The following is a 27,054-nucleotide window of genomic DNA, read 5'->3' as shown; positions in this document are numbered from 1 at the left end:
AGATAGCTTATGGTACTGGGTACTAAGTGTCTGCTCATTACATTGAATTAATGAAAATAAGTTTTATTGTACCAGTGAAGTATTTTTTAATAAAATTTTTATTTTCAAAACGTATGCATAGATAATTTTCAGCATTCATCTTTGCAAAACCTTGTGTTCCAAATTATTTTTCTCCCTCCTCACCTCTCCTCTCCCTTAGATGGCAAGTTCTGCACTCATATTTAGCAAGTATGCTAAAGATGTACTTTCCTTTTGTACATGTTTCCACAATTATGTTGTACAAGAAAAAATCAGACCAAAAAGGAAAAAAAAATGAGAAAGAAAACAAAAAACAAGCAAGCTACAACAAAAAAGTGAAAATACTATGTTGTGATCCACACTGTCCCTACAGTCTCTGGATCAGATGGCTCTCTCCATCACAAGTTTATTGGAATTGGCCTGAATCATCTATTTATTGAAAAGGCCACATCCATCAGAGTTGATCATCATATAATCTTGTTGCTGTGTACAATGTTCTCTTGGTTCTACTCAATCAGTATTTTCGAGGTAATTTTTAAATGGTATTCTTAATATGTATATATATTTTAAATTTCTTTCCAGTTCATAGAGGGGCCATTTGAAGAGTATTTAAAACGCTTGGAAAATCCACAGGTATGTTTCCTTTTTTATCCACTTGAATACTGACAATGCAGGTCATTGCCCTGTGTGCTTTAATGAGCTGTTATGGCTTTAAAAGGATCAATTAATGAATGGTCATCCTTATGTAATTAGGGTTGGGGCTGTCCTTCTAACTTCATTAGTATAAAGAACTTCCTAGCAGGAGAATACTTCCTTTCTTACTACAGGGAAGTATCTTCTTTAGAGCTTACTGGCTTAGATTTGCCTGAGACACTTGAGTAATTAGGTGACTTGAACAGGGTCTTGCAACTAATATGAGTAAGAAGCAGTATTTAGCTTTCTTTTTTAAAGTTAATTTTTCATTGAACAAGGATTGATTCTTCCCACTTTATGCTGTTGAAAAAAAGAAAAAAAATCCATGTAATAAATGCAGTCAAGCAACACAAAAAGCTGGGTTGGCTATGTCCAAAATGTATGTCCTATTCTGCATTCTGAATTCATCATTTCCCTTTCAGAAGATATAGAGTATATTTTCTCATCAGTCCTCTAGAATCATGATTTCATAGTCTTTACAGTGTTGTATCCATTATTATTCTGGTTTTGCTAACTTTGTTCTGCCCAGGTTTCCCAGGAATCATCCCTTTTTGTCATTTCTTATAGTATAGTAGTATTTGTTGGGCCATTCCCCAGGAGATTGAAATCTTTTTATTTTCTAGCTATTTCCTGTTACAGAAAAAGCAGCTATGTCTATTATATTTTTATGCATATGAAGTCCCTTTTTCTTTTTGTAATGTTTTTTGGTATATAGACTTAGCAGTGGTATTACTGAGTCAAAAGATATGCCCATTTTAGTAACTTTGGGGACATTGTTGCAAATTACTTTGCAGAATGTCTGGACCCAGTTCACAGCTCCACTATCAAGGCATCATTGTGCTTATTTTCCTGCAATCCTTCCAGCATTTGAATTTTCCCTTTTCCACCATCTTTTTCTAGTCTGCAAGGTGCTACCTTAAAGTTGCTCTTTAGTCATTTTTTGGTCTCCTAAGTAGTGTAGTGTTCCGATTATCTTTTGATATCATTATGAAGATCAAATAAGTATGTAAAACTATTGCATAACTATAAATACATATCTACTTTGTACATAGATAAACATACAAATACAAAAGTACTTCATAAATACAAATGAAAGCTGTTGGCATTATGATTATTATAATGAAATTTGTGTTGTGTGTGTTTTTTTAAATACATATCGGTGCTTTTGCAATGGGATGAGAGGAGGCATTAAATTGTTTGGGGATTTGGAGGGTATTTAGATTAGTTTTTGAAGTTACTTTTTTCCTATGGCTTTCCCAACCTATCTATATAGGTGTGTGAAGCTAATCTGAGAGAAAAGTTGGGATTGTATGGTATCATATGTGGGGGGGGGGGAGGGCAATCTCTAATGCCCTGTGATGTCATCATCTCATGCTTTTAAGTCACATTGTTTGGTGAGGTCTCCTGAATATTGATAGGTAAGAATTTCATATTCCATAGCTGGGGGTAAAAGATGGGGGTGGGTTGACCAAAGATGAGCTAAAAATAGAAACTCTTATGAATAAACTCTTTCTTCAAAACAGGAATGGGTTGGACAAGTGGAAATAAGTGCCCTTTCTCTTATGTACAGGTAATACATTTTTGTTTTTAAAAAAAAATGACAAATCACAATACAAAAAAAAAATGTGTAAAGAAATTAGGGAGAATAATTCTTTAAACATATTTCAAAATATTAAATGAGCAAGACCATTTTTATAATTAATTTGCTGTAGAGCACATTAATTCATCTCATTAAAACTATAAACGTCTACTCTCATGTAAATTTGCCAGTTTTAAAATTGTAATTCAAAAAAAATTTTAAAAAGGAACAAATCAAAAATTTTATAGACTATATAAATTGCTGCATCAACTTTAGACAGCTAGATATCCCACATGACCAGAGCAAGTTGTAGTCTATGTTATTGAGAAATGAGATGTACTGAACATTCTCTGATTGTGTGTTTCCCTAAGTGGGAAGAATAATTTCTCCCACCCCCTCGTTTTTTTTTATAATGGTTTCATGTGTTTCATCTTAAGAATTTCTTCTCTTTTTGTACAATGTATAAGGAGTCATGGTATTTTTTTCTATTTTATTTTTTAATCTCTCCTGTCTCCCCCTGAATTGTTTGCAAAACATGGCAAATTTATATCCTTATCAAACCTGATTCCTTAGAATATTTTCCATAAAACACATTTTTCTGAAATTTTCTAATTTTTGTTTTTTAAATTTCAGGAAAGATTTTGTAATTTATCAGGAACCAAATGCTGCTCCTTCTCATGTAACTGAAAATAACTTTCCTGAAAAGGTACAACTTTTCCTAAATACTCTTATAGACTTTGAGGAAGGGAGCTGCTCAGTTATAGCATAAAATTTTCAAGTCTTGCATTTTTTTCCTATAACTTTGAGAGATGTCAACATATAGGTCATAAGTTTTCCAAATTTTTTTTTAAGTTGTTATTGAAAGCTAGCCAGCCACCTTTAACTTGAGTATGTCAGTATATACATCTTATTTACAAAATACTATGTTGAACTACACTGACAGTATTAACATTTTAAGTACAGAAAGATAATGCTATAGAATAGCTCAATCTTAATGCATTAGGCTGTTTTTATGTAAAGGGTGAATATTATAGTAATCCTAAAGTTATTTGAATATGGAAGACCTTTCATGCAAGAGTGCTGTCTATTAAAAATGTCCATCTTTTATAGATTATGAAAATTATAGACACATAAAAAGATAAAAGCTGTGTTTATACAGTACTAAAACCAACATTTATTTTGGTAAAGTCAAGTTTTGATAGGGGAGGGGTCAGGGAAGTAGAGAAAAATTAGTTTGGGGGAAAAAATCCTTTTCTGTGACATTTTTACTTGATGGTTTTATTATGTTAACCAGCTTTGCTTTACATAAACACATGTAATGCTTAATGAAGGAACTCAAAAAGAAAATCATTTTAAATACTGCCTTTCTAGGGAACTACTATGCTCAAACAGCTATTGCTCTGAACTTTTTCTATGTAATGTGTATGTATGTAATATCATAAATGTTGGAAACAAACAAGTTGTTGAATTCCCCTTACAGACAAGCCATTTACTTTGTTGTACAGTAGATTGTGCCACAACATGCACATAATTACCAAAATGTATTTTTTTCCTCTTCAGGTATTATTGTGTTTTTCAAATGGAAATCATTACGATATTGTCTATCCCATAAAGTATAAAGACAGTTCTGCTATGTGCCAGTGTAAGTATTACTATTTTTTGAATATACCACAGGAAAAATTTTATATGAAATATTTTGACTTGTACAAAGTATAAAACTTTTATTCTAATGAGATGAAACAAATTATGGAATGCTACAACTAACTAACATAAAGCTCTGTTTGAGTTAGTTTGAATACTTTTCTCTAGAGAAGGATGGTGGTGTATTCATGGAAGTTCCTGCATTCTTAACTTTCCAAAATTCCTGATTTGGGTGATTTGAATGGAGGAGTTCCATTGAGCACATTCTGAAAGACACAGGTCTCATGATAGACCTGGTTGATCTATAGTAGGAGATAACAGAATGAAATCATTTGGGCACCTCTCCATTTCTCACAGTTTTGTACTTGTAAAATAAAAATGACCAAAGTCAATATTCCATTAAGTACATTTATCTGTTTTTCTACTGCAGCTCTCCTTTATGAATTGCTCTACGAGAAGGTATTTAATACAGATGTTAGCAAAATCCTGATGGGGCTAGAACCCTCTGTTGAAATAGTCGAAGAAAATATTGCTAACAGTGAAATATCAGATTCGGAGGAAGAGAGTTGCAAGTAAGAATCACTTTGAACATAAAAATTAATTTTTAAAAAACTGGTATTTTATATAGAAAATAATAGCCACTGATGTAGCTAAGCATTTACAACTCTTAGCATGAATAAGGGTTTTTTCCTTAGTTCTGTGGATGTGTATTCTATTAAGATGCAATCCTGTTTTTATTTTCTAATAGTCATTTAGAAATATATTTCATGTTTTACCCCACAAAAACTTAACAAGAATGTCTCTTTGCCTATAGCACCAAAAGCTATAACCAAATCTTTCTTACACATAAAACTGTAGTCATTGTGATTCTTCTGGTTCATGGGATTAAATTTCATCATAGAACTGGAAGCAATCTTAGAAATTATCTAACCTCCTAATTTTATGGAGTAGAATTCAAAAGATAATAAAGGATTTACCTAAGGTCATATGGCTAATAAGTAATTGAAGTTTGAGTCTAGATACTAAGATTCCAAATCTATGATATCTGATTTTTTTCTTAATTAAAAAAATTGGTCAACTTGCTAATAAAAATCAATTTAATTATATGTCAGATTTAATACAATGTGAACTTAATTTGCACATCACATAATATAGATACACCCATTATTTGTGCTCTTTTGATTCTTCAACAGTTCATATGAATCTTTCATTTGGATTTTCTCCATCTACCACTTGAGTAGTTTATAGCTCACTCCAAAAAATGATACCAGAAACATTTTTGCTTATATGGAGCCATTCTCCATATGGCTCCATATGGATGTCCTTGGAATATAAACTTTGGAGGGGGATTACTAGGATAAAGAATATTTATAGTTTAATAATTATATGGTGAATTAGTGTGCCTGCCTTCCCACATCTTTATCAAAGATGACCAAAATTGTGGGTGGGAAAGTGAAAAATATCTCCTTTCATTTTTGCAATTCTTCTGTTTATTTCCTAGCAGTTCTTGTCCTTTCCTTGGTTGTAATTTTATTTTTATTGGATACTAAGTCGATACTTTCCCTTGCTTCCTGATTTTACTTCATCTATTAGAGATTTTTACTTTTTAATTAGCATCAGATATTTATGGTGCCTGTCCATGTATAATCAAACACAACACATTCCTACATTGGTCATGTCCAAAAAATAAATGTCTTAATCTGTACTTTGAATTTGTTATCTTTCTATGTTTATGGGATTTGTATTTATCAGTTTAAGGTTTTAAAAATAATTTGTCTTCATAATGTTATTATGTAAATAATTTGTTTTCTCTGCATTAGTTCATACAAATCTTTCTAGGATTTTCTGAAACTGTCCTTTTATTTTTTACAGTATTATTTGTGTCCCATTCATAGGACATATGGCCTAAAAGAATTGCTATAAATATTTTTGTACATGTAGAATTTTTTTCTTTCTTTGATCTCTATAGAACTAGTAGTATTTCACTGGATCAAAAGGGATGTAGGTATGGTTGTTGGGTGCATGAATATATCATTCATATGTACATGTGTGGTGGGTGAATGTTTATCATATATGTGTGCATATATTTGCTACACACACAAATACAGAATTTAGCCCTTTGAGCAGTTTCAGATTGATTTCCAAAATGACTAGCCCAGTTCACCACTTCACTAACAGTTTATTAAAGTGTCTGTGTTCTCATAGTTCTGTTAGCATTTGTCTTTTTCCTGTTTGTTCATTTTTATCAATCTTCAGAATTGTTTAAATTTGTTGGTTTTAATTGGATTCAGAGTATTTTTTTCCATATGGCTTTTGAAAGTTTGGATTTCTTCATCTGAAAATGGCCTGTTTGTATTCTTTGACCATTTATAAATTGAGGGATGGCTCTTGGGATTATAAATTTGATCAGTTCTCTTTATATCTTAGAAATGAGAACTCGTGGAGAAACTTAATTAAAAGAATTTTTTCCCCCATTTCCCATTTTTTCTCTTTAAATTTTAGTTGCATTGGTTTTATTTGTGCAAAACTTTTTAATTTTATGGGATCAGAGTTGTCCTTTTTACCTTATTTGATCCTCTATTCTTTATTTGGTCATGAACATTTCCTCTATCCACAAATCTGACAAGTATTTTCTTCCTTAATTCTCCCATTTCTTCATGATATCACTGTGTGTCATGTACCCATTTTAGCTTATTTTAGTGGATGATGTAAGATAATTGGTTCATACCTAATTTCTGCCAGGACACTGTCCAGTTTTTTCAACAGTTTTTGTTGAATAAATTAATTCTCCCAGTAAGAGTCTTAAGGTTCTCTAAACCATCAAATTACCTTCAAAAAATTGTTTTCCCTTTAGATTTTCAATAGTTTGGTTTTATTTGATTGACCAATTCTTCCAGCTTTAATTCCTGAATTGGGGCTTTGTGCCTCCTTTTTCTATGCTGCTCTTATGACTGACTTGGACTGCAGTTCTGGGGAGGAAGATGTCTCGTTAAGACTTTCTCTTTTTGGGGCAGCTAGTTGGTGCAGTGGATAGAGTAGAGCACCATCCCTGAAATCAGGAGGACCTGAGTTCAAATCTGGCCTCAGATACTCACACACTAGGTGTGTGACCCATTGCGCAAACTTATGTGTTTTTCTGGAGTAGTCAATTTTTGGGGAGAGGACAATGCATCCTGCCTCAGTCCACTCTTCCCATCTTCAAAATAGATTTTTCTGTGAGACTTCATTGCTTAACAGTTCTATTGAATATGTTTTCATTCAGTTAAATGTATAATTATGTACCTTACCTGAGACCTGTGAATAATGACAATATATAGAAATGAATTTTAATACAATTAATTTTTGTTCCATCATTTCTTACATAATGTAATTATTGCTTAGTCTATAACTATTATTTTAAAATTCTCAGGTTTTCACTTTTCTTAGCTTTCTGGGGGGGAGGCATTTAAGTTGGGGCAGCATTGTATGTCATATGTGGCTAATCTTAACACATTTTCTCAGTGAAAATACAAAGTATTGCAGTGTCTTCCGTGTAGAACAGAGGAAGAAGTAGCACAGTATGAATTATTCCTTGAGAAACATTTATCTAAGAAAAGGCCTGTTCTCTTCCTTCCTCCCCTCCCCATTCTGAATGTTTGTTTTCTGCCAAAAATTTAGTTAAATCCAAAGTTTGATAACCCTCCACAGAATTTAATAAATTATTATCTGATTATAGTAACAATAACTAACAAAGCATACTGAGTGCTTTATAGTTTTAAATTATTATCTAATTGTAATAATAATAACTAACATTAAGCACATACTGAGTGCTTTATAATTGTCTCATTTGATCCTCACAATAAACTCGGGAGGTAATTGCTATTGTTATACCTATATTTTATATGAAGAAACTAAGGCAAATGGGTTAAGTGACTTACTGAGAGGGACACAGCTGAAAAAGGTCTGAGCACAGATTTGAACTAAAGTCTTCCTGATTTCAGGCCAAGCACTTTCTCCTCTACTGCATACGTGAATGAAGTGATGAAATCAAAGTAGTATTTTCAGATACAAGGCAGATTTTATCTGAGTGAAGCCTAAGGGACTCTGCCAGTTCTTTGGTTGTAATGCTTTTTTTTTTTCCAGGTATCAAATGTTTTTGAAGTAAATGAGCTATTGTAGTGGCTTGAAATTCCTTTTCCTAGAAAAGTATTTTTGTTATAATGGCATTTTAATTGATAATGTGACATGTTAAACATTAAAAAAAACCAAACTATTTTTATGTTTTTTATGTTACTTTTACCAAATGATTCTATTTTAATTTCTTTGCTAGTTAATGAGCAGCTGCATTCCCTGAGAATGAAAATCTAAACACAAAAAGTTTAGATCTTAATAAGAAAATCATTTTGATAATACCCAACAATATTGCTGGGGTTAGTGTAACTGAGATTCATTTACATTTTAAAGAAGTACACTATGAATTTTCATTATTGTAAAGAAATTAGGTTTGGGGTTTAATAGAATGCAAACTTCTGAAACTTTTGAATGTTTTTATTTGCAGAAAATCCTAATTATGATTGTATTCTTTGTAGGGGTAAAGCTACCACAGTTAATGATATGAATGGATTTAAGTCTCTGTCAGGCAATCAGGTATTTGTTTATAGTTTTAACTTTTTTCATTTAGCTAGTTTTGCAAAAGCATACGAATTTTTAACTTTTCGTTTTTTTTCTCTGTGGTAACTTTACAATAGTAATTTTATAAAATTTGGTATCTTAATATTTTAATCTTTAGTCATAAAGTTGATTTTGTTTTAATGTCATCTACTATTTAAAAATTTATATGTGGTTTCCTAAATTAATAAGTCTTGCCCTTGAATTTCTATTTTTTATTTTGGAATTAGATCTAGAAGTTATATGAGAATATAATTCAGTACTATATGTGTTTTATATTGTTTTGTTTGTTCAGCATCTGAAGAACAATGGAAATTCTACTTGCCTTCCTATATCAAGAAAAGTCCTTAAATCACTCAACCCAACTGTCTACAGAAATGTGGAATATGAAATTTGGCTACAGTCTAAACAAGGTAAGACTATAAAGTTGCATATAAGAATATCAGACAAGAGTTTTAATTTGCATATTAAGCAGAAAATATTATAAATTGTTCTTTTTTTCCCCCCAGCTCAGCAAAAGCGTGATTATTCCATTGCTGCTGGCTTACAATATGCAGTTGGAGATAAATGCAGAGTAAGTGATCAGGAGGGATAGATATACTTGAGATCGTTAAATTATTGATTTCCAAAAAAACTTTTTTTATTGGCTGATTTTTCAAAATGATTTTAGGAATTCAAATCTTTTATGTGCACATTAATGGCTTGAAAGTATTAAATAGGTTGTATGAATGCAAGTTTATAAAATGAGAAAATTCTTGTTTTGCTATTGCTAATACATCCCACCATCTTGTCCTATGACTTAAAAAAAAAAGTTGTCTCTGATAATACTTGAGATTTTTTTCTGTTTCCTTAATTTTTTTCTTAGCAAGGGATTCTATGTACTAAATTCATTGCAATTTGGTCTTATGATTTTTTCCTCCGTATGAGGAGGTGTGTCCTTAGAAATTGTGGACTAGAATTACCATCTAAAGTCTATCAGGAAAGTTTGTTGGGGAAGGAGAGGAAAGAACTCAAAATAATCAATGATTTTCTAATTTACATCCATGTGGCAAAATTGACAAATGTTGGAGGGTCTGCTGGAAAATAGGGACATTGCTACACTACTAGTATAGCTGTGAATTGGTCATCTATTTTGGAAAGCAGTCTTGAACTTTTCCCCCAAAGCTATTAAACTCTGTGAGTGTATATTGAACCAGTAAAATACTTCTAATTCTATACCCCCAAAAGATCACAGACAAAGGAAAATGATCTTATGTACAAAAATATTTATAGCAGTTCTGTCTGTCATCATATGAATGTGAAGGCCATATAAACTGTAGTACATAAGAAATGATGAAGGGGAAAGTTTAAGGGAAACTTGGAAAGACATGTATGAACTAATGCAGAGTGAAGTGAGCAGAACCAATATGATTTATACAGTATCAACATTGTGAAGATAAATAACTTTAAACAGAAGATTTAAGAAATCTGATAAATGGAAATTTTAGAGAATTCATAATGAAATATACCACTCACCTCATCACAGATAATGGATTAGTACAGTCTGAGACAAAGGTTGTTTTTGGTTTGGCAGATGTTGGAATTTGTTTTGCTAATTTATACATAAGTCATGAGGGCTTCATTTTTCAGTTTGGGAAAGTAGAAGGAAAAAATAATTTGGAAGTAATTTGCTGTCATTTTGTAAATCATCTTTTCATTCTGCCTCACATGTGGAGTTCTTTATTTACTCCTGCTTGATGAATTCTAGCTAAACTCTTAACACTTAACTCCTCTTTAGCAATGAAGGCCAAACTGTAAGAATACACAAACTAGTTTGTTAATACTCTGTAGAGTAGATAGATAGCTTTAGATTGGGGACAATGTGGTTACCAGGAACAATCTATTTGTTTATCATTAACATTAACCAGTTGAAATGTGTTAAATGTTTTCTGCATTAATACAAATTATCATTTTCTGTTTAATTAACATCCTATAATTAACAGGGGTGTGACTTAATAAGCAGAAAACAGTCTTGGAGTGAGAAGGATCTAGTTCAGGTGTTCTCTGACAGACCAGCTTTGTGTCATGGGCATCTGCCTTCACTTCTCAATGCCCCTATAACTCTTCCTCTAAGGCTGTAAGTTGTAGAGTTGTTCACTATCTGGATTGGTAGACAAACATTTCATAACACTAACTCTTTGATCCATAGTTTTTAATATGTATTCATGGTGTTTTTAGTTAATGGTACTTTATCAGAAATGATACTGAAAGTTTAGTTCTCTTAAAAAATTACATTGGGGCCAAATTTTTCCTCATTATAATATCTTTGATTTTATAAAAATCAATTATGCTGATTTAAAAAATGAAATTAAAAAAATAAGATATGCATACTAAATATCAACATTTTCTTTTTTATTATTATTATCATAGCTTTTTATTTACAAGATATATGCATAAATAATTTTTCAGCACGGACGATTGCAAAATTTTTTGTTCCAGTTTTTCCCCTCCTTTCCCCTACCCTCTCCCCCAGATGGCAGGTAGACTAATACCTGTTAAATATGTTAAAGTATATGTTAAATATAATATATATATATAGCCATATGGTTATTTTGCTGTACAAGAAAAATCGGACTTTGAAATAATGTACAATTCACCTGTGAAGGAAATAAAAAATGCAAGCAGACAAAAACAGGGATTGGAAATGCTATGTAGTGGTTCACACTCATTTCCCAGAATTCTTTCGCTGGGTGTAGCTGGTTCTATTCATTATTGAACAAGTGGAACTGATTTGGTTCATCTCATTGTTGAAGAGAGTCAAATCCATCAGAATTGATCATCATATGGTATTGCTGTTGAAGTAAATAATGATGTCCCGGTCCTGTTCTTTTCACTCAGCATCAGTTCATATAAGTCTCTCCAGGCCTCTCTGAAATCCTGTTGGTCATTTCTTATAGAATAATAATCATAACATTCATATACCACAATTTATTCAGCCATTCTCCAATTGATGGGCATCCACTCAGTCTCCAATTTCTAGCCACTACAAAAAGGGATGCCACAAACTAAATATCAACGTTTTCAAGAGTGATTTGCTTTGACTTAATTCCTAGTAGCAACAGATGTGGGAGTCAGTTTGATTATTAAAGTCTTTTAAAAGTTGTGTTTAGACACACATTAAATTTCCAACATATTGATTATTGAAAGCTAAATGGAAAAAGACACGTTTCTGCTTAATTCATATGAAAAATGCAACATTTTTGATTTGATTTGGTGATTTGAACAGGCTGGCTATGATTTATTCATTGCTTTTCTTCTATAGGCTTTGGCAATAACTAGATGATCTGAAGTATTTTTGCTTTCACTGACATTCCTTTTTATAGCTAGATTTAAAAGACCCAGTATTCATTTATTAAAAAAAAAAAAAGGTAAAATTATTTTTAAGGGTACTTAAAGGAATTATGAAATTTGAATCTTTTTCTCTTATTCTACAGGTAGGTTTAGATCACAATGGGAAGTTTCAAAATACAGATACTCAAGAACGTTCTGAGAATGGACCAGTATTTGTGGAAGAGGTTGGAGGGAAGTAAGTTCAGGTTTCTTGTGATGGCAATTTCTGTATAATTTAGCATACTGTGTGTATGCCTTGGGAGATGGGGGTTATCAGTAAAAAGAATTCCCAGTGAAGACTGTAAATGGACAATTGCTTTGCACATTATAGTCTCATATATTTATAAGTAGTAATTTAGATGTCAGTTTTTTATAGATATAACTATCTATAACCTAACCCTTTCCAGGTAGAATGTCTGGCCTGGAGATAGGAAGACTTATCTTTCTGAGTTCAAACATGGCCTTTCAACACTTAGTTACCTGTGTGTACTAAACCCATTGCATCAGTTTCTTTATCTGTAAAAATGAACTGAAGAAGAAAATGTCAAATTATTCCAGTATCTTTGCCAAGATAATGTCAAATGGTGTCCTGAAGATCAAAATTGACTATAGAACATCTGTTTAAGAGTGTCATTACTTAAGGCTACAGAGAAAAGAAATTGTGATCGATTTTCATATTGACAGAGGTGATTCTCTGCCAAACTCTTAAAGAAGGAGAACTCTAATGCAACTTTGTAGTCAGTAACGTACGGAATACTTACTCACTTATTGTCACAATTTGTGGTCTTACATCAAAGTCTCATTAGCTTTTTTAAAAAAAATTTTTCTGATTATCACTTTTCAGTTTGACTCTACAGCACAGTTAAGTTCAAAAATGTGCTATTAACTTTTTGTTAATGTGGTTGTCTAGATTTCAATTTTATTTTGTAATATTAAACTATGAAAATTTATTATGGAAACTACTTAAGCACATCTGAACTGGTATACAGTTTTTAAAATTACTGAGTTCTAACTTTGAACTACCCCCCTACGAACAGCAAATTAGTAAAATTTTATATTGGGGGAGGGAAGTCAGCTAAAAATAAAATGTGAAGATGCTGCCTTTTAAAAATTCCAGCTAGAATAGCCTACATAACATCTTTTTCATTCTTTTTGTTCCTCTAAGACGTTCTTCACAAAAGAGCCTGAAATCTCTTCAGCAGGCATCTTCTACAGAAGGTTGGAATATGGTGTCTTCGGGAAAGAAGATGAAAAAACCTGCTGCTGGTGGACAGCATTTTCAACCTGGTAAGAACCTCCTCTACCCTCTCATGCCATCTGTTATTTTCTTCTTTCAGTTTGCATGAGTCATACAGTTTTCTGCTGGAATTATTACACCTTTCTTCTTGGATTTTGTCACAGACATAGATTGCAGAGGGCCAAAGAATCCAAATAAGCCAATAAAAACCCCATCAACACTACCTCCTCGACTTCAGCATGTAGGAACTCGGCAGCATACATATTCATGCCAGTCTTCTGGGTTACAGTCTCAGTTGCCCTCAAATGAGCACAAGGCACAGAGCAGGACTTCTTCACAGATTCTCAGGTAAAGCTTTGATTCAAAATAAATAGAAAATAAGTTACTTTTTGTGATATAAAAATCCTTTATTACAAGAATAGAAATTTTTGAAATTTCACAATTTCATTTCTTGTTAGAGATTTAAAAAAAATTTCTCCCCAAAATTTTTCCTTACTAAAATTCTTGACATTTTTCTGGATGAGAGAGGAATTGATTATATAACAGGAGTTCTAAAATTTTTGTTTACTTTTTGAAATAATTACATTTTTATAAATTAATTTTGGAATTCTAGTAGAGTTTGGATTATACAGAGATTGGAAATGGGACATAATGTTAAGTGAGCAATAGTGAAGGGGCAAATTCGGTCAGACTAAAGTGTGTGAAGGGGAGAAACCCAAGTCTAGAAAGGTAAATTTGAGCAAGGTTGTGAACTGTTTTAAATGTCAAAAGTTTGTATTTAGTTCAGGAGATAATAGAGCCACTAGAATTTATTGATTTAGAAGTACTGGACTACATAAAATGTTTGCTCTAGTTTGGGGATTATATGGTATTGCATTCTTTACAGAAGAATATGCAACATTTTTAGGTAGCCAATTGGAGAATTAAAATCAGGTGATAATATAGGAAAAATTTATTTAATATAGAACACTGTTTCCACTTAGTTACATTTCTGAAAATGCTTTTTGTACTATCATTTTTCACAATGTTCCATTAAAATATAAAAGGAATTTTTAAAAAACCTCTATCTTTTAAGAATCTATTGAACATTATGTAAGCTATGTAATGTCTTAGTCTGTTTTAATTTGTAGGGCAAGAGTATGAGGTTTCACCTATTTTGCTCTGTATCAATATGTTTTGTTTTGGCTTATTGGTCCTTTTTAATACCCAGTTTTTTCTTTGTCCATCCTTAAAACAAGGACCCTCTTCTAAAGATTTGGAAAGGAGGCATATATGATAGCATCAGGTTACATGGTCTTAAGTATTTGCACAGAAATAGTAGCATGAAAATATTTCTAATATTTACATTGATATCTGTTGATATCAGCATATTTCATGATAACCAGTGGCCTCAGTCATATAAATGATGACATTAAAAAATGTTAGAAAATATGGGTGTCAGAATAAGCAGTGAAACAGAGACCACAGAGAAGCTTCCTATAAATCATGAATGTTTTCTTTGGGAAATTAATATTTGGCTCTAGATGTAGTAAATGTTGAACAACAGTAATGATCTATGTAATGAGGGCATCCTTAATGACGGTATTTTTAGGAACAGTCTGAAGTCCAAAGCATGATAAGAAAGACTAGATTTTTGTCATTAAACAGAATCCTCCTTTGTTTGTTTTTGTTTTTTGTTACAAAAAAGAAACTTTTGATTCACTGAAGTAAAATACCTCCTTGAAAGCCTTCTAAATTCCAAAAGATGTTTCATTAAAATTATACAAGATTTATTGAGATACAAAGCATCTCATTTATCTCATTTATCATGAGTGAGGTAAAAAGCCAAAAGAATGTTTACCAAAGTTGTGTTTTGAAGGAGATAAAGCACAGAATCCAAGTAAAAGAATGATTCCCCTAAAGATGATGAAGTTCTCTACTTCAACAGTGCGGAACTTCTTTTACAAAGAGGTCCATAATCATTTGAAAGGGTTTGTTTTATCCACCCATAAGAATGCTGTATTATGTAGAATATGACTTGGCGCGAGATGGGCAACCTATAAAACTCATGTGTACTTACCTTGATAATTGAAAAAAGACTTATTAAAACTGGAGGAAGAGGAGAATAGGTTGAATTGCTTATGGGGAATTATAGCACTTCTTTAATTATTTGAAACTTCTCCCAGAAATAAAAAAAAAAAAAAAACAATCTCTCTTCCTCTTCCTCTGACTCCTTCTCTTTCCCTGTCTCATCTTTCTCTGTCTGTCTCTCTCTCTACCAGTGGTATTTGTATGGCTTGTGAGTTTTGTAACATTGGTCTCTGAACAATTAAAATTGACTATGAAGGCAATAGGAGGCAGGGCATGTGGGCTATATTAGCAGACAGCAACATTTATTGCTAAGGACCAGAGCCAAATTAAAACAAATCAAAGAAATATTTTTTAAAAGTGTGTGTGTGTGAAGTCCTGTAGTTTGAACTTAGGGAACACATAATTGTAGTCTAATATTATTAGGTCAAGTTATATATTCATCAGAGGATTAAAGTGGTAAATATTTGCAATTAAAATGCAGTGTTTTAGATGTTTGGCAAAAAAAAAAAAAGCATACTTAGTAAGATTTTGGAAAATCTTTAACATTTATGGCAAAGTATAGCACAAGGGCATTGTCACTTGTTAAGTGGTAATATTTCAGGTTTCTTTCTAGTTTTTGATCCTTTTTTAAAAAACATTTTATAAATCTTGTGGATATTACTATCAGTTCTACTACAATCTTACTTAGAAATGCTATATCATCATTGGCAAATTTGAATGTATATCGTTTTAAATTTAATATCAGGTGATGTAAATTAAGTGCATACCAATTTTTAAAAAAATAGTTGCCAAAGCTTAATTCAGTACTGTTAGCCCATAATTTTTGTAACTCACAGTTTTCATCTTTGCTTTTAAAGTATGAGTGTTATCAAATTTAAATAGAAACAGAGGCCACCAAATTATACATGAGGATTCCTATGAATGCATATTGGCTTAGAAAATCTCATATTAATATATGCATGTTTTATTTAATTTGATATTCACCAACTATATTTTAATCTGATTTAAATGCATTTGGGAGATGCAGGGATAATTTACAGTTTAACACTTAAGTGTTAAAATTTTTTGGCCTCAGGATAAATGAAATGTAGATTCCATGTAGCATCTAAATCCTTGAAGGAAAAGGATTCATTAGCAATCTACATGCCAGTATAGGAAAAAGTTAAATGAATTGCAGGAGAAAATAGAAAATAAAACTATAGTAGTTTGGGGAGACATTGGTTTAAACCCTCTAACTCTAACTCTAATTTAAAAAATGAGAAAATTACTCCAAGTCCACTGCTCTGTCCACTGAACCACCTTAGAAATATTAAGTGCATGTTTTTCTGGTCATAATGTAGTAAATTCAGTGAAACTACTTTTTGAAGAATAAATTAAAAATTAGTTTAAGGAAACTAAACCTAGTGAGGGCAGCTAAGTGGCTTAATGGGTAGAGGAGTGGACCTGGAGTCAGAAAAAATCATCTTTCTGAGTTCAAATTTAGCTCTAGACATTATGTACTTCTGGATAAGTCACCTTTAACCTGTTTGTCTCAGTTTCCTCATCTGTAAAATGAATTGGAGAAAGAAATGGGCAAATTACTCCAATAAGGCATAATTGAAACAACTAAACAACAAACTGATCTAATTCTACAAAAAGAGTGGGCCAAAAAACAAATCATAGAAACAGTTAATTTCATTAAAAGTGATGACAGCAGGGAGCCAAAATTTGTAGGATACAATCAAAGTCATGCTTCAGGGAAAGATCAACATATTGGACATTGAACTAAAAATAATTAGAAAGTTAACAACTTAAAAACCCCAAGTTAAACACCAAAATAGAAATCTTGAAAATCAGGAGAGAGCAACAAACTGAAGTTTTTTTTAAAAATTGAACTAATAAAACTGGAAGCTGATTGGGAAGAAGAGGGATTGGCTAATAAGAAAACCAAATTACCAGTATCAAAAATGAAGAAAAAAATTGCATTCACATCTAATGATAATGAAATAAAATTATTAGGAGCTATTTTTCCCAGGTAGATGCCAGTAAAGTTTAAAATCTTAACTGAAGTGAATTAACATTTACAAAATTAAAAATCATGCCTAGATAATCTTATTTTAGAAAAATGAATTGAATAAACCTCCCTAAAGAGAGGGGGGAAAAAAAAAAAACACCAGGACTGGTGGATTTACAAGTGACTTTTACTAAATATTCAATGAATAATTGGTTGCAATACTGTGTAAAGCAGGGGTCCTCAAACTACGGCTGGGCCAGATGTGGCAGCTGAGAACGATTATTCTCCTTATCCAGGGCTATGAAGTTTCTTTATTTAAAGGCTCACAAAATAAAGTTTTTGTTTGTCCGGCCCTCCAACAGTCTGAGGGACAGTGAACTGGCCCCCTATTTAAAAAGTTTGAGGACCCCTGGTATAGAGGATAAAATATTTGGGATAACCAGGAACTATATCAACGTGATCTAAAAACATTTTTCACACAAACAAAAGATTTAGATTATTAGAGAATTATTAATTGCTCGTGAATAGTCTGGTCCACTATAATAAAAAATGATAATCCTACCTAAATTATTTTACTTTTTCGGTATCATACTAATGAAACTTATAAAATGACTTTATAGAATTAGAAAAGAAATCGTAAAGTTATTGTGGGAGAACAAAGATCAGAAATATCAAAGGAGGAAAAAAGTAAGGGAAGATGGCCTAATAATACTAGATCTCAAACTACGCAACAGAGTGGTAATCATCAAAACCGTCAGTATCAGACGGTATCCAGTATCAGGATAAGAAATAGCCTGACTGTGGAAAAGATTAGGTATATTATATATAGAAACAAATGAGCACAATAACTTAGTGTTCAATAAGCTCATCAATCCTTGGGGCAAGAATTTTTCTATTTCAGTCATTTCACTGGTCCTGTTCTTTGTGACCCTGCTTTTGGGATTTCCTTGGCAAAGACACTGGTTTATCCTTTCCTTCTTCAGCCCAGATAAGAAAACTTGAGTCATACAGGGTTAATTAAATGACTTGCCTAGGCTCACATGTCTAAGTGTCTGAGGCCATATTTGAACTGAGGAAGATGAGCCTTCCTCATTACAAGGTAGTAATAAATTCACTCTTAGCACCTAGCTGCTCTTGGGGTAAAAGCTTAATATTCGACAAACTGTTGGGAAAACTGAAAAGGAATTTTGGCAGAAACTTAAGATATATAGACCCACATTTGTACATATACTCAAAATAGGCATATGTTTGTAGAAAGGATGATATATAAACCAGTGGAATATGAAAGAAATTACTTTAGATTTGGATTAGAGAGATTCTTTTTTTTTTTTTTTTTTTTAATAGCTTTTTATTTACAAATTATATGCATGGGTAATTTTACAGCATTGACAATTGCCAAACCTTTTGTTCCAATTTTTCCCCTCCTTCCCCCCATCCCCTCCCCTAGATGACAGGATGACCAATACATGTTAAGTATATCAAAGTATAAATTAAATACAAAATAAGTATACATGACCAAACTGTTATTTTGATGTACAAAAAGAATCGGGCTCTGAAATATTGTACAATTAGCCTGTGAAGGAAATCCAAAATGCAGGCAAGCAAAAATAGAGGGATTGGGAATTCAGTGTAATGGTTCTTAGTCATCTCCCAAAGTTCTTTTCGCTGGGTGTAGATGGTTCGGTTCCTTACTACTCCATTGAAACTGATTTGGTTCATCTCATTGCTGAAGCTGGTCAGGTCCATCAGAATTGATCATCATATAGTAATGTTGTTGATGGAGAGAAATTCTTGAGCAAACTTATATTACTTACATTACCATCACATAAAATGGATAATTCTGATTATTTGAAATTTAGAAGTTTCACTCAAAACCAAAGTAGCTGAAATCAGAAGAAAATCAGGAAAAACTTCATAGCAAGTTTCTCTGAAGTCTTGTTTCTAAAATATGTAGGTAACAGTCAGATTTATAAAAATAAGAGCCATTCACCCATTTGACAAATGGACAAAGTATCAAAGCTATCAGTAGGTATATGAAAAATAATCTAAATCACTAAGAGAAATTCAAATTAGAACAGCTTTGAGGTAACTATCTCACACTCATCAGGTTGGTGAAAATAAAAAATCCTGGAGAGGATGTGATAAAACAGGTACACAATACACTATTGGTCCAACCATTCTGGACAGTAATTTGTCATTGCCCAAAACTCTTCTGGGCTATAGATATCCTTAAATCACTGATACTGGGATTTTAAATAAATTTGGTTTACTAGTAATAGTAAACCATTTTTATATTACAGAGTGTATTAATGGGGTAGGATTTAAAGTCAGAAAGAAAACTTGGTTAATTTTTTTAATAAGGAAACTCCTTATGACCATAGACTATTGATTGTGGTACTTAATTGAAGTGGTATAATTCTTTTACACTCAGGAAATTGCCCTCACATGATAAATCACAGGAGTGGATCAAAAAAAATTATAGTTCTGTACATATAAGGAGATTGGTTTTTCTTTTCCTTTTTTTCTTTAGGGATTTAAAAATCTATATCATCTTCATTTGCAAATATATACTCTTTCTTGGTGTTTTAGTGGCAAACTAAAAAATCCGGTCTTTCCATTTTTCGAATTTAAAGTATATTTATAGAACATTTCTTAGTGCAAGTGTCACATTTGAATTTGAGATTTGAACTTGTTCCCCCCAAAGTTAGAGTAGTTAGTATTTAATAACTGTATAAAAAGGATTTAATGCTGTAGAAAAGTTTTTTAAAAGGTACTTTTTTTTCCTAAAAATTTTTGTCTTAAATTTAGATTAATTTTAGGCAAGTTCACTTTTTAAAAAATTTTTTTAAGAACACACAGGGCTCTCTCCAACAATGAGATGATTCAAACCAGTTCCAATTGTTCAGTAAAGAAGAGAATCAGCTACATCCAGAGAAAGAACTATGGGAAATGAGTGTGGACCACAATTTAGCATTTCCACTCTTTCTGTTATTGTTTGCTTGCATTTTTGTTTTCCTTCTTAGGTTTTTTTTCTTTGTAGATCCAATTTTTCTTGTGCAGCAAGATAACTATAAATATGCTTGCATATATTGGATTTAACATATACTTAAACATATTTAACATGTAGTGGACTACCTGCAATCTAGGGGAAGGAGTGTGGGGAAGAAGGGGAAAAGTTGGAACAGAAGATTTTGTAAGGATCAATGTTGAAAAATTACCCATGCATATGTTTTGTAAATAAGAAGTTATTTAAAAAGAAAAAAAAGAACACCCAGGGAAGCTTGATGAATACTGAACAATCAGAATTTTAAAAAGTGAGAATTCAAATTTTGCTGTGCATTACAAAGAGTGATTTTTGGAACTTGGTCTGTTTTATCAGCTTTTTTGAATAACCAAAATTGCCCTTACAGAAAAGTAGAACGTGAGAGAATTGAGGATTCAGACCACATTGGCAGAGATGGGAGTCATTTTGGCCTTTCTCCAGAGGAGCGAAGAGAAAGGGAAGCTTTTGAAGAATCACGTTTATTGTATGAAATTCAGCACAGAGACGAACAGGCTTTTCCAGCCCTCTCTGTATGTATAAACAATAATGAAAAGAATTGTCATTTCTCAGTTTTTCCTCTCATATTTCTTCTCTCATATGATCATAGAATTCTAGACTTAGCAGGGATCTTAACCATGATCTAATGTAACTACCTCATTTATAAAAAATGAGGGACTGAGTACCAGTCCTGAACTAGAATAACTTTCTCCTAAAATTTCAGAATTAATTTATGACAAGTTCTGAAATAGAACCTAAGCACCCTGAATCCTAGTCCAAAGCTTTTAATTATGAAGTAAAAAATTTGGCATTCAGTCAGATGAGCCTGAAGTACAAGACTGATTTTTTTAAAAAGCTACTTTATATATTCTCATTCTTCAGGGTTGTAAATAAGAGCTTATGGGCTTACTCTACTGATAACCAATACACATTTTGGTATTTGAAATTATTTTTAGCCACATAAGATGAATAGTTGTATTAAATCATGCCTTATTAATATTCCAACTTGATCACTTTATTCACAGCCTTATCTCCAAATGACTTTTATCTCTTTCTGAAGATTAAAAATTCATTCTCTGAAACAAAACTTAACCTCCTTAGCAATTGTTCAAGGGAGTGTGTGCTACTGCTGTTGAGAAACACACCTTTCACAGGTTTTTCAAAATTATTTTGGAATACCTATTACAGATTGTAGCACTTTTGGAATAAATAAATGTGGATGCCTTTGAAGAGGACAACTGGTATTTGGGCATTTACATGCTATGATGCTTGTTACAGTCAAACCAAAATTATTAGTGTGGCTTGTCTTTGAAGTTTCTTTGAGATGCGTATATTTAGGCAGTTCCTATCGAATGAAATATGCTCTATAGTTCTAGCTGCTCATCAATACTCAGCACTCTTTCCCCAATCCCCCAATTTAGGGGTCTTGTTTAAAAAAAAAATTCTCTTGAATCTGGTGCATAATCTAGAGTGATGGTTCTCAAAAAGCTCATGACTGCCTCTTGGAAAGAATGTGTAGAATTAGAGTTTCCTTAGTAGATAGGAAGAGTTCTTTTTATGTTAACAAATTGATAAGCATTTTTGATATGATCGGAACAGCTTTTCTACTTACTTTAATGCCACAGCCTTCATTTTCTCATAGGCTTAGATATCTTGTTGTGCTTTATTAATTTCTTCTGTATGCGTAATATTTTGTCTGTCTTGGGTGAAGTGGTCCAAATCAGGGCCTCCTGGTTTGTGTGGACTCACAGCAGATATGGTATCAGTGAAAACAGTTGGATTGAAAAGTTAGAAGGAAAAATTTCATGTGCATTCTTAGTTAAAATTTTAACTAGGATTTTGTTTGTATACATTTTTAAGAGCTCATCTGTTGGGCAGGCAGCTGTTCAGACCAGTAATACTTGTATGCAGAGAAAATCACATGGGAGTGAGAGAAAAGGAAGGCGAAGAATTGATGCAGAAGAACGAAGAGATAAAGGTATATTGTCATAGTGGTGGGGATAATTAACAATGACATTTGTTCACATTTATAAAATATCTACTGGAAACAGCAGGCACTGTTAGGAGCACGTTATGATTATCTCACTTCTCAACCACCCTGGGAGATAGATGCTTTTAGTATAATCTCCATCTTACAGATGAGGAAACTGAGGCAAATAGAGTAAAATAGAGGCTCACATAATCAATAAGTGTTGGAGTAATATTTGGATTTGTCTTTCTGGCTCCAGGCCTCTCACTAGCAAATACAGATGACTGAATGATTGCCTGGTTTAAATTCACAAGTTAGGCAACAATTATATTTCATTAAACAAAAGTGCACACATGTGTATATGTACATATTTATGTACACACAATCTCACATAGTCACATTACTGTTCTATCCATTTAATACATAGATCCACCAAGGCTTTATTTTTTAACTACTTTCTCTTCTCTTAATACCTTCCTCCATGTCCTATCCTTTCTTTTACTTGCAACTATGGTTTTAATGTGCATGACTACCATATCTGTGAATGCAGCCTCCATTTTTCTTCTAAGCCACAGAGTCACAGTCATTGTCTGCTCATTGACATCACCTGAGGGTCAGTATGTTTCCCACCAAAGTTTCTATTTCCTTCTGGTTTTCTCCTCTCTGTCATGGAGATTGTCATGGGCCTCGGAGCAGATGGAATCTTCCCTGGATTGCATTTAAGGGCATTTAAAGCATTGTGTAACCTCAGACCCTGCCCAGCCTTGCCTCCCTGGCCTCCCTGTTTCTCACACGGGATTCTCCATTGCCTGTGCTTGGGCATTGGGTTGCTCTCCCATCCCATACCAGCACTTTTGTTCTCACTCCTTTATTTCAGAGATCAGCTTTAGAGCCATCTTCGACCCGAAGGCATTCTCTAAATCAGGAGTTTCTAATGTGGGAGCTAAAGATGGTGTTTACATTTTAAAGCAAGGTTTTGTTGTATTTAAAATGTAAATTCATAGTGTTCTTCTTGTGTATTTTGTACATATCTTTCTTTCATTTTTATTTTTTCATCCCTACTGCCATATCCAATACCTGTTTTATAGTAGATGATCAGCAAATGCTTGTTGACTGATCCATTTTGCCTCCAAATACCTAGTTTCTTTACCTGGGTATTTAAGGAGAGTGGTGAGCGAGGGGAGACATGTTTATGAATTTATGAAGCCTCATCTGTGCCCTAAGCACTTTCTGTTTTTACTATTTCATTTGATTCTCACAGCAACTCTGGGAATTAGATGAATCTATTATCCCATTTTTAACTATTTTTTTTCACTTTATTATACTTCCTTTAATATGTACTAGAGAGCCTAATAAACCGTTACTTTTCAGTTAATACTTTGAAGCTACTCACCTTTTGCTTTATGTTGTTCCTGTTAGGTAATATACCCTCCACCCTGTTACTTCCTAAGGAAGCTTTCCCATGCTATCAGTAATCATTGTTGAGAAATCCTTTAGCACTTTGTATATCTCATTTTTCCTATACATCTTATCTTCTGTTAGACTGTACATTCTGTGGGATAGGAGCTATCTTATCTTTGTTTTCCTCATGTCACTTTATCTGATTCCTTGGATAGAATTTAGATTTGTTATATAAATGAATAACCCGAAACAGAAGTTCCTAGAAAATCCTTGGATGAAAACAACCAAAATAATTTACACTTTAAATTTCTTAAGCTAGTAATTTATCAGATGGAATTATTTCCCTTTACTTCAGCATCTTAATCTGTTAGCATTCTTGTTATTAAATTTACAGATTTTACTTCTGGCCATTCAAAACTTTTTTTTGTGGGTTACAGATTCAAACCCCAGGCAGATACACTTGGATCAAAAACTTGAGGCAAGCACACCAGAGGTAAATAATTTGTTGAACTTAATTTTATTTTGTCATGTTTTCCCCTTAGCCTTCAATACTTGTTCTTTATCCAAATGAAGCTTTCACCTATTCCTTTGGATTCAAGGCCATGCATCTGTTTTAGAGAACTCAGGAGTTAATGAAACATTTCTGTTGTGGCAGTTATCTTTGTTTACTTTTATATTTGTTTCATATAGAGATGTTTGTCATTCATTACACTAGGTTCAGAAGTTCCAGGTGCAAATTAAGTAAAAACCATGGAGGAATATTTTTGTCACTTCTGAAAATTTTCTAAATTAGGAACCCTTTAAAATTGATTTATCATAAATAGCAATACATCTGCTGTTTCAAGGGGAGAGGGAAGCTTCTCACTGTCACTGCCTTGTTTTCTCTGTTGAATCACTATTTGGCACTTAAGACTCATTTGCTTTTGTCTGCAGTCAGTGATCTTTCTTAGAACAGTGGCTTCGAGTCCCCTGTTTCGTGTCTTAACTCAGAAGTTACAGCTTGACAGTTATAAGGGATATGGAAGTTAGACAGTCTAGGAAATAGACTCAGGAAGGTGAAAGAACTTGTCCAACTTGTTCCAGTCCTCAGAGCCTATTCCCTTTTTTTTACATACTCCAAGCTGGTTGAAATTAGCGGCTATTGCAGGAGCTGGAGTGTAAGTGGCTAGGAACAGATTTGAAAATGAGATGAAGTAGAGTTGAGGGGTAATTAGCTAGAAGCTGTAGAAGAGGAAAAGAATGTGAAGCATTTAGAAATTTGGTAAAGTTGGAGCAGAATGTTTTTCAGGTTATGTTGACTTATCTAAGAAATATGGCTAGATATTTATCTGTAAGAGTAGTCTATAACAAATTGAATTAAAACTTCATAGAATAGCATAAAAGTTGTGGAGCCATATTCCCATAACACTCTTCCAGGGGGTCTTGAAATAAAACTTTTCTGGTGTTATCCTACAATCTCCTGACACACTAAGTATAACAGATTATAAATAATACCCTTTAAATATTTTTGAGAGGGTAATATTTGCAAGGTTTCAGGATAGATTTTGGGTTGTTTTTTTTTTTAAATATATATTTATTTTATTTTATAATAATTTTATATTGACAGAATCCATGCCAGGGTAATTTTTTTTACAGCATTATCCCTTGCATTCACTTCTGTTCCGATTTTTCCCCTCCCTCCCTCCACCCCCCTCCCCTAGATGGCAAGCTGTCCTATATATGTTAGATATGTTGCAGTATACAGGAAGATTTTGTTGATAAGTGTTAGAAGATATTAGAATGTATATTGTGGAATTCTAAATTATAAAATCACTCTGTTTAGTTTCCAAAGAATATTGAAGATGATGAAAAATGTCCACCAGCTTCACCTTTAAAATCAAAGAAGATTGAGGGTCCATCTCCTGCTGAACAAGTATGCATATTTTTGGTTTTTCCAAAATATTTCCTTAAATCTGAATTTTTGATTTTGTGTTACATGAGGTTTATTGTAATTTATAAACTTAGGCAAAAATATCTGTAATTTGTTATTTTTAAAAAGTGAACATGTTCTCAACTTTTATAAATAGTAGTTCTATAACTAGTAATTCTTTTGCTAGTTCTAGTTCGTAAGAGAGACATATATACATATTTAATGAGATCTTTATAATATTTACAAGTCAACATGCCCAAAATATTTTTGTGCCTAAGGACTTTGAGTGTGAGTAAAAACTTTCAAATTCCTTGTGTTACCACATCTACATTTCACATGGGAAAAATAAAACTTTGTTTACTGCATCAACAAAGTTTGCATCAATGAAGAATGCTGTAATATATTTAGATGCCTTTTTTCTTCTATTTCTTATAGAGGTTCTCTGGGTGGCCCTCTGAAACTCATAACTTATGAATTATTGTGAGAGTCAGACTTGAAACTTGAGCTGCTCCAATTGAGATGAAAAGTTCATGATTTTGTTGTTTTCCAGAGCAATCTCAGTTCTATTGTTTCCTTAAAAAGATTAGGGGAAATGAAGACCATTTTAACTACCAGTAAATGGGAAGTTTTTTCCCTTAGAAATTGATCCAAATTTCTAATTCAGAGATTTTCTTGATTTTAGTTCTGAGGTACAAATAATTCCTGAGTTTATTTGTGTCCTTTTTTCCCCCTCTTGAACTCATTTTTAAGTGACAGGAGTTTAATATGTTGCCTTAAGTTTATAGTCTTAATTGTCTTTGTTTTGTGAGCCTTTTCTACCTTTGCAATAGGTTTTTGTGAATTTTGGTAAGCTTCTTTTAGAGACATTTCTTTTTATCTCTAGCATGAGGAAACTAGGTAATATTTAGTGTTTTTAAAAATACTTTGAATTGTTATTATTCTAGGAATTCATTTGTGTACTTTTATTTATTTATCTTTTGCAAGGCAATTGGCTACTTGACTTGCCCAGGGTCACACAGCTTCGTAAGTGTGTTTGAGGTCTGATTTGAACTCAGGTCTTCCTATACTCTGTGCCATCTCGCTGTCTCCCTGTCCTTTTTAATTTAGAAAAAAGGAGACAGCTTTGAGTGAATATTAAATGGTGCAGTGCTTTGAAATGTGTATATATGTCTCTCCCAACCCTGTTCTTCCTTTCTTCTCCTTTTCTTAAGAATCCAGCAGAGCATGTGTTATTGGCAAATCCAGCTCCCATTCAAGTTCCTTCAGAGGTGCATCTGCCTCCCACAGTGCCTTCTTTACCAGCCACTGTGCCAGTCTGGCCAAGTGAACCAACAACTTATGGACCAACAGGTTGGGAAAGACTATCAGTATTTTCAGTTTGTTAAATTGTTTTCCCCCTATCTTTTGAAAATGTATAAAGGGTCTGAGCATTGTGAATAAATATGAGGAAAAGCACACGCAGTTTTATAGATTCTGTGCTCCTGTACT

General features: G+C 32.7%; 1 protein-coding gene across 1 annotated transcript in view; it reads left to right on the top strand.

Annotated features, from left to right (window-relative positions):
* Window positions 1–27,054, top strand: part of OTUD4 (OTU deubiquitinase 4) — a 49,683-nt gene that overhangs the window by 12,565 nt on the left and 10,064 nt on the right. The window contains exons 3-18 of the mRNA XM_051967645.1: window positions 601–651; window positions 2,235–2,281; window positions 2,924–2,996; window positions 3,851–3,932; window positions 4,362–4,503; window positions 8,500–8,557; window positions 8,874–8,991; window positions 9,088–9,152; window positions 12,052–12,143; window positions 13,113–13,234; window positions 13,349–13,532; window positions 20,658–20,820; window positions 22,148–22,265; window positions 24,095–24,150; window positions 25,480–25,569; window positions 26,778–26,916. Of these exons, the coding sequence (XP_051823605.1) occupies window positions 601–651; window positions 2,235–2,281; window positions 2,924–2,996; window positions 3,851–3,932; window positions 4,362–4,503; window positions 8,500–8,557; window positions 8,874–8,991; window positions 9,088–9,152; window positions 12,052–12,143; window positions 13,113–13,234; window positions 13,349–13,532; window positions 20,658–20,820; window positions 22,148–22,265; window positions 24,095–24,150; window positions 25,480–25,569; window positions 26,778–26,916 (1,600 nt within the window). The remainder of the gene's footprint in view (window positions 1–600; window positions 652–2,234; window positions 2,282–2,923; window positions 2,997–3,850; window positions 3,933–4,361; window positions 4,504–8,499; window positions 8,558–8,873; window positions 8,992–9,087; window positions 9,153–12,051; window positions 12,144–13,112; window positions 13,235–13,348; window positions 13,533–20,657; window positions 20,821–22,147; window positions 22,266–24,094; window positions 24,151–25,479; window positions 25,570–26,777; window positions 26,917–27,054) is intronic.

This window comes from Antechinus flavipes, chromosome 6, assembly GCF_016432865.1.
Source record: "Antechinus flavipes isolate AdamAnt ecotype Samford, QLD, Australia chromosome 6, AdamAnt_v2, whole genome shotgun sequence".
Classification (NCBI taxonomy): domain Eukaryota; kingdom Metazoa; phylum Chordata; class Mammalia; order Dasyuromorphia; family Dasyuridae; genus Antechinus; species Antechinus flavipes.
The sequence above is the reverse complement of the archived record's forward strand: the minus strand, read 5'-3'. Positions and strand labels throughout refer to the sequence as shown.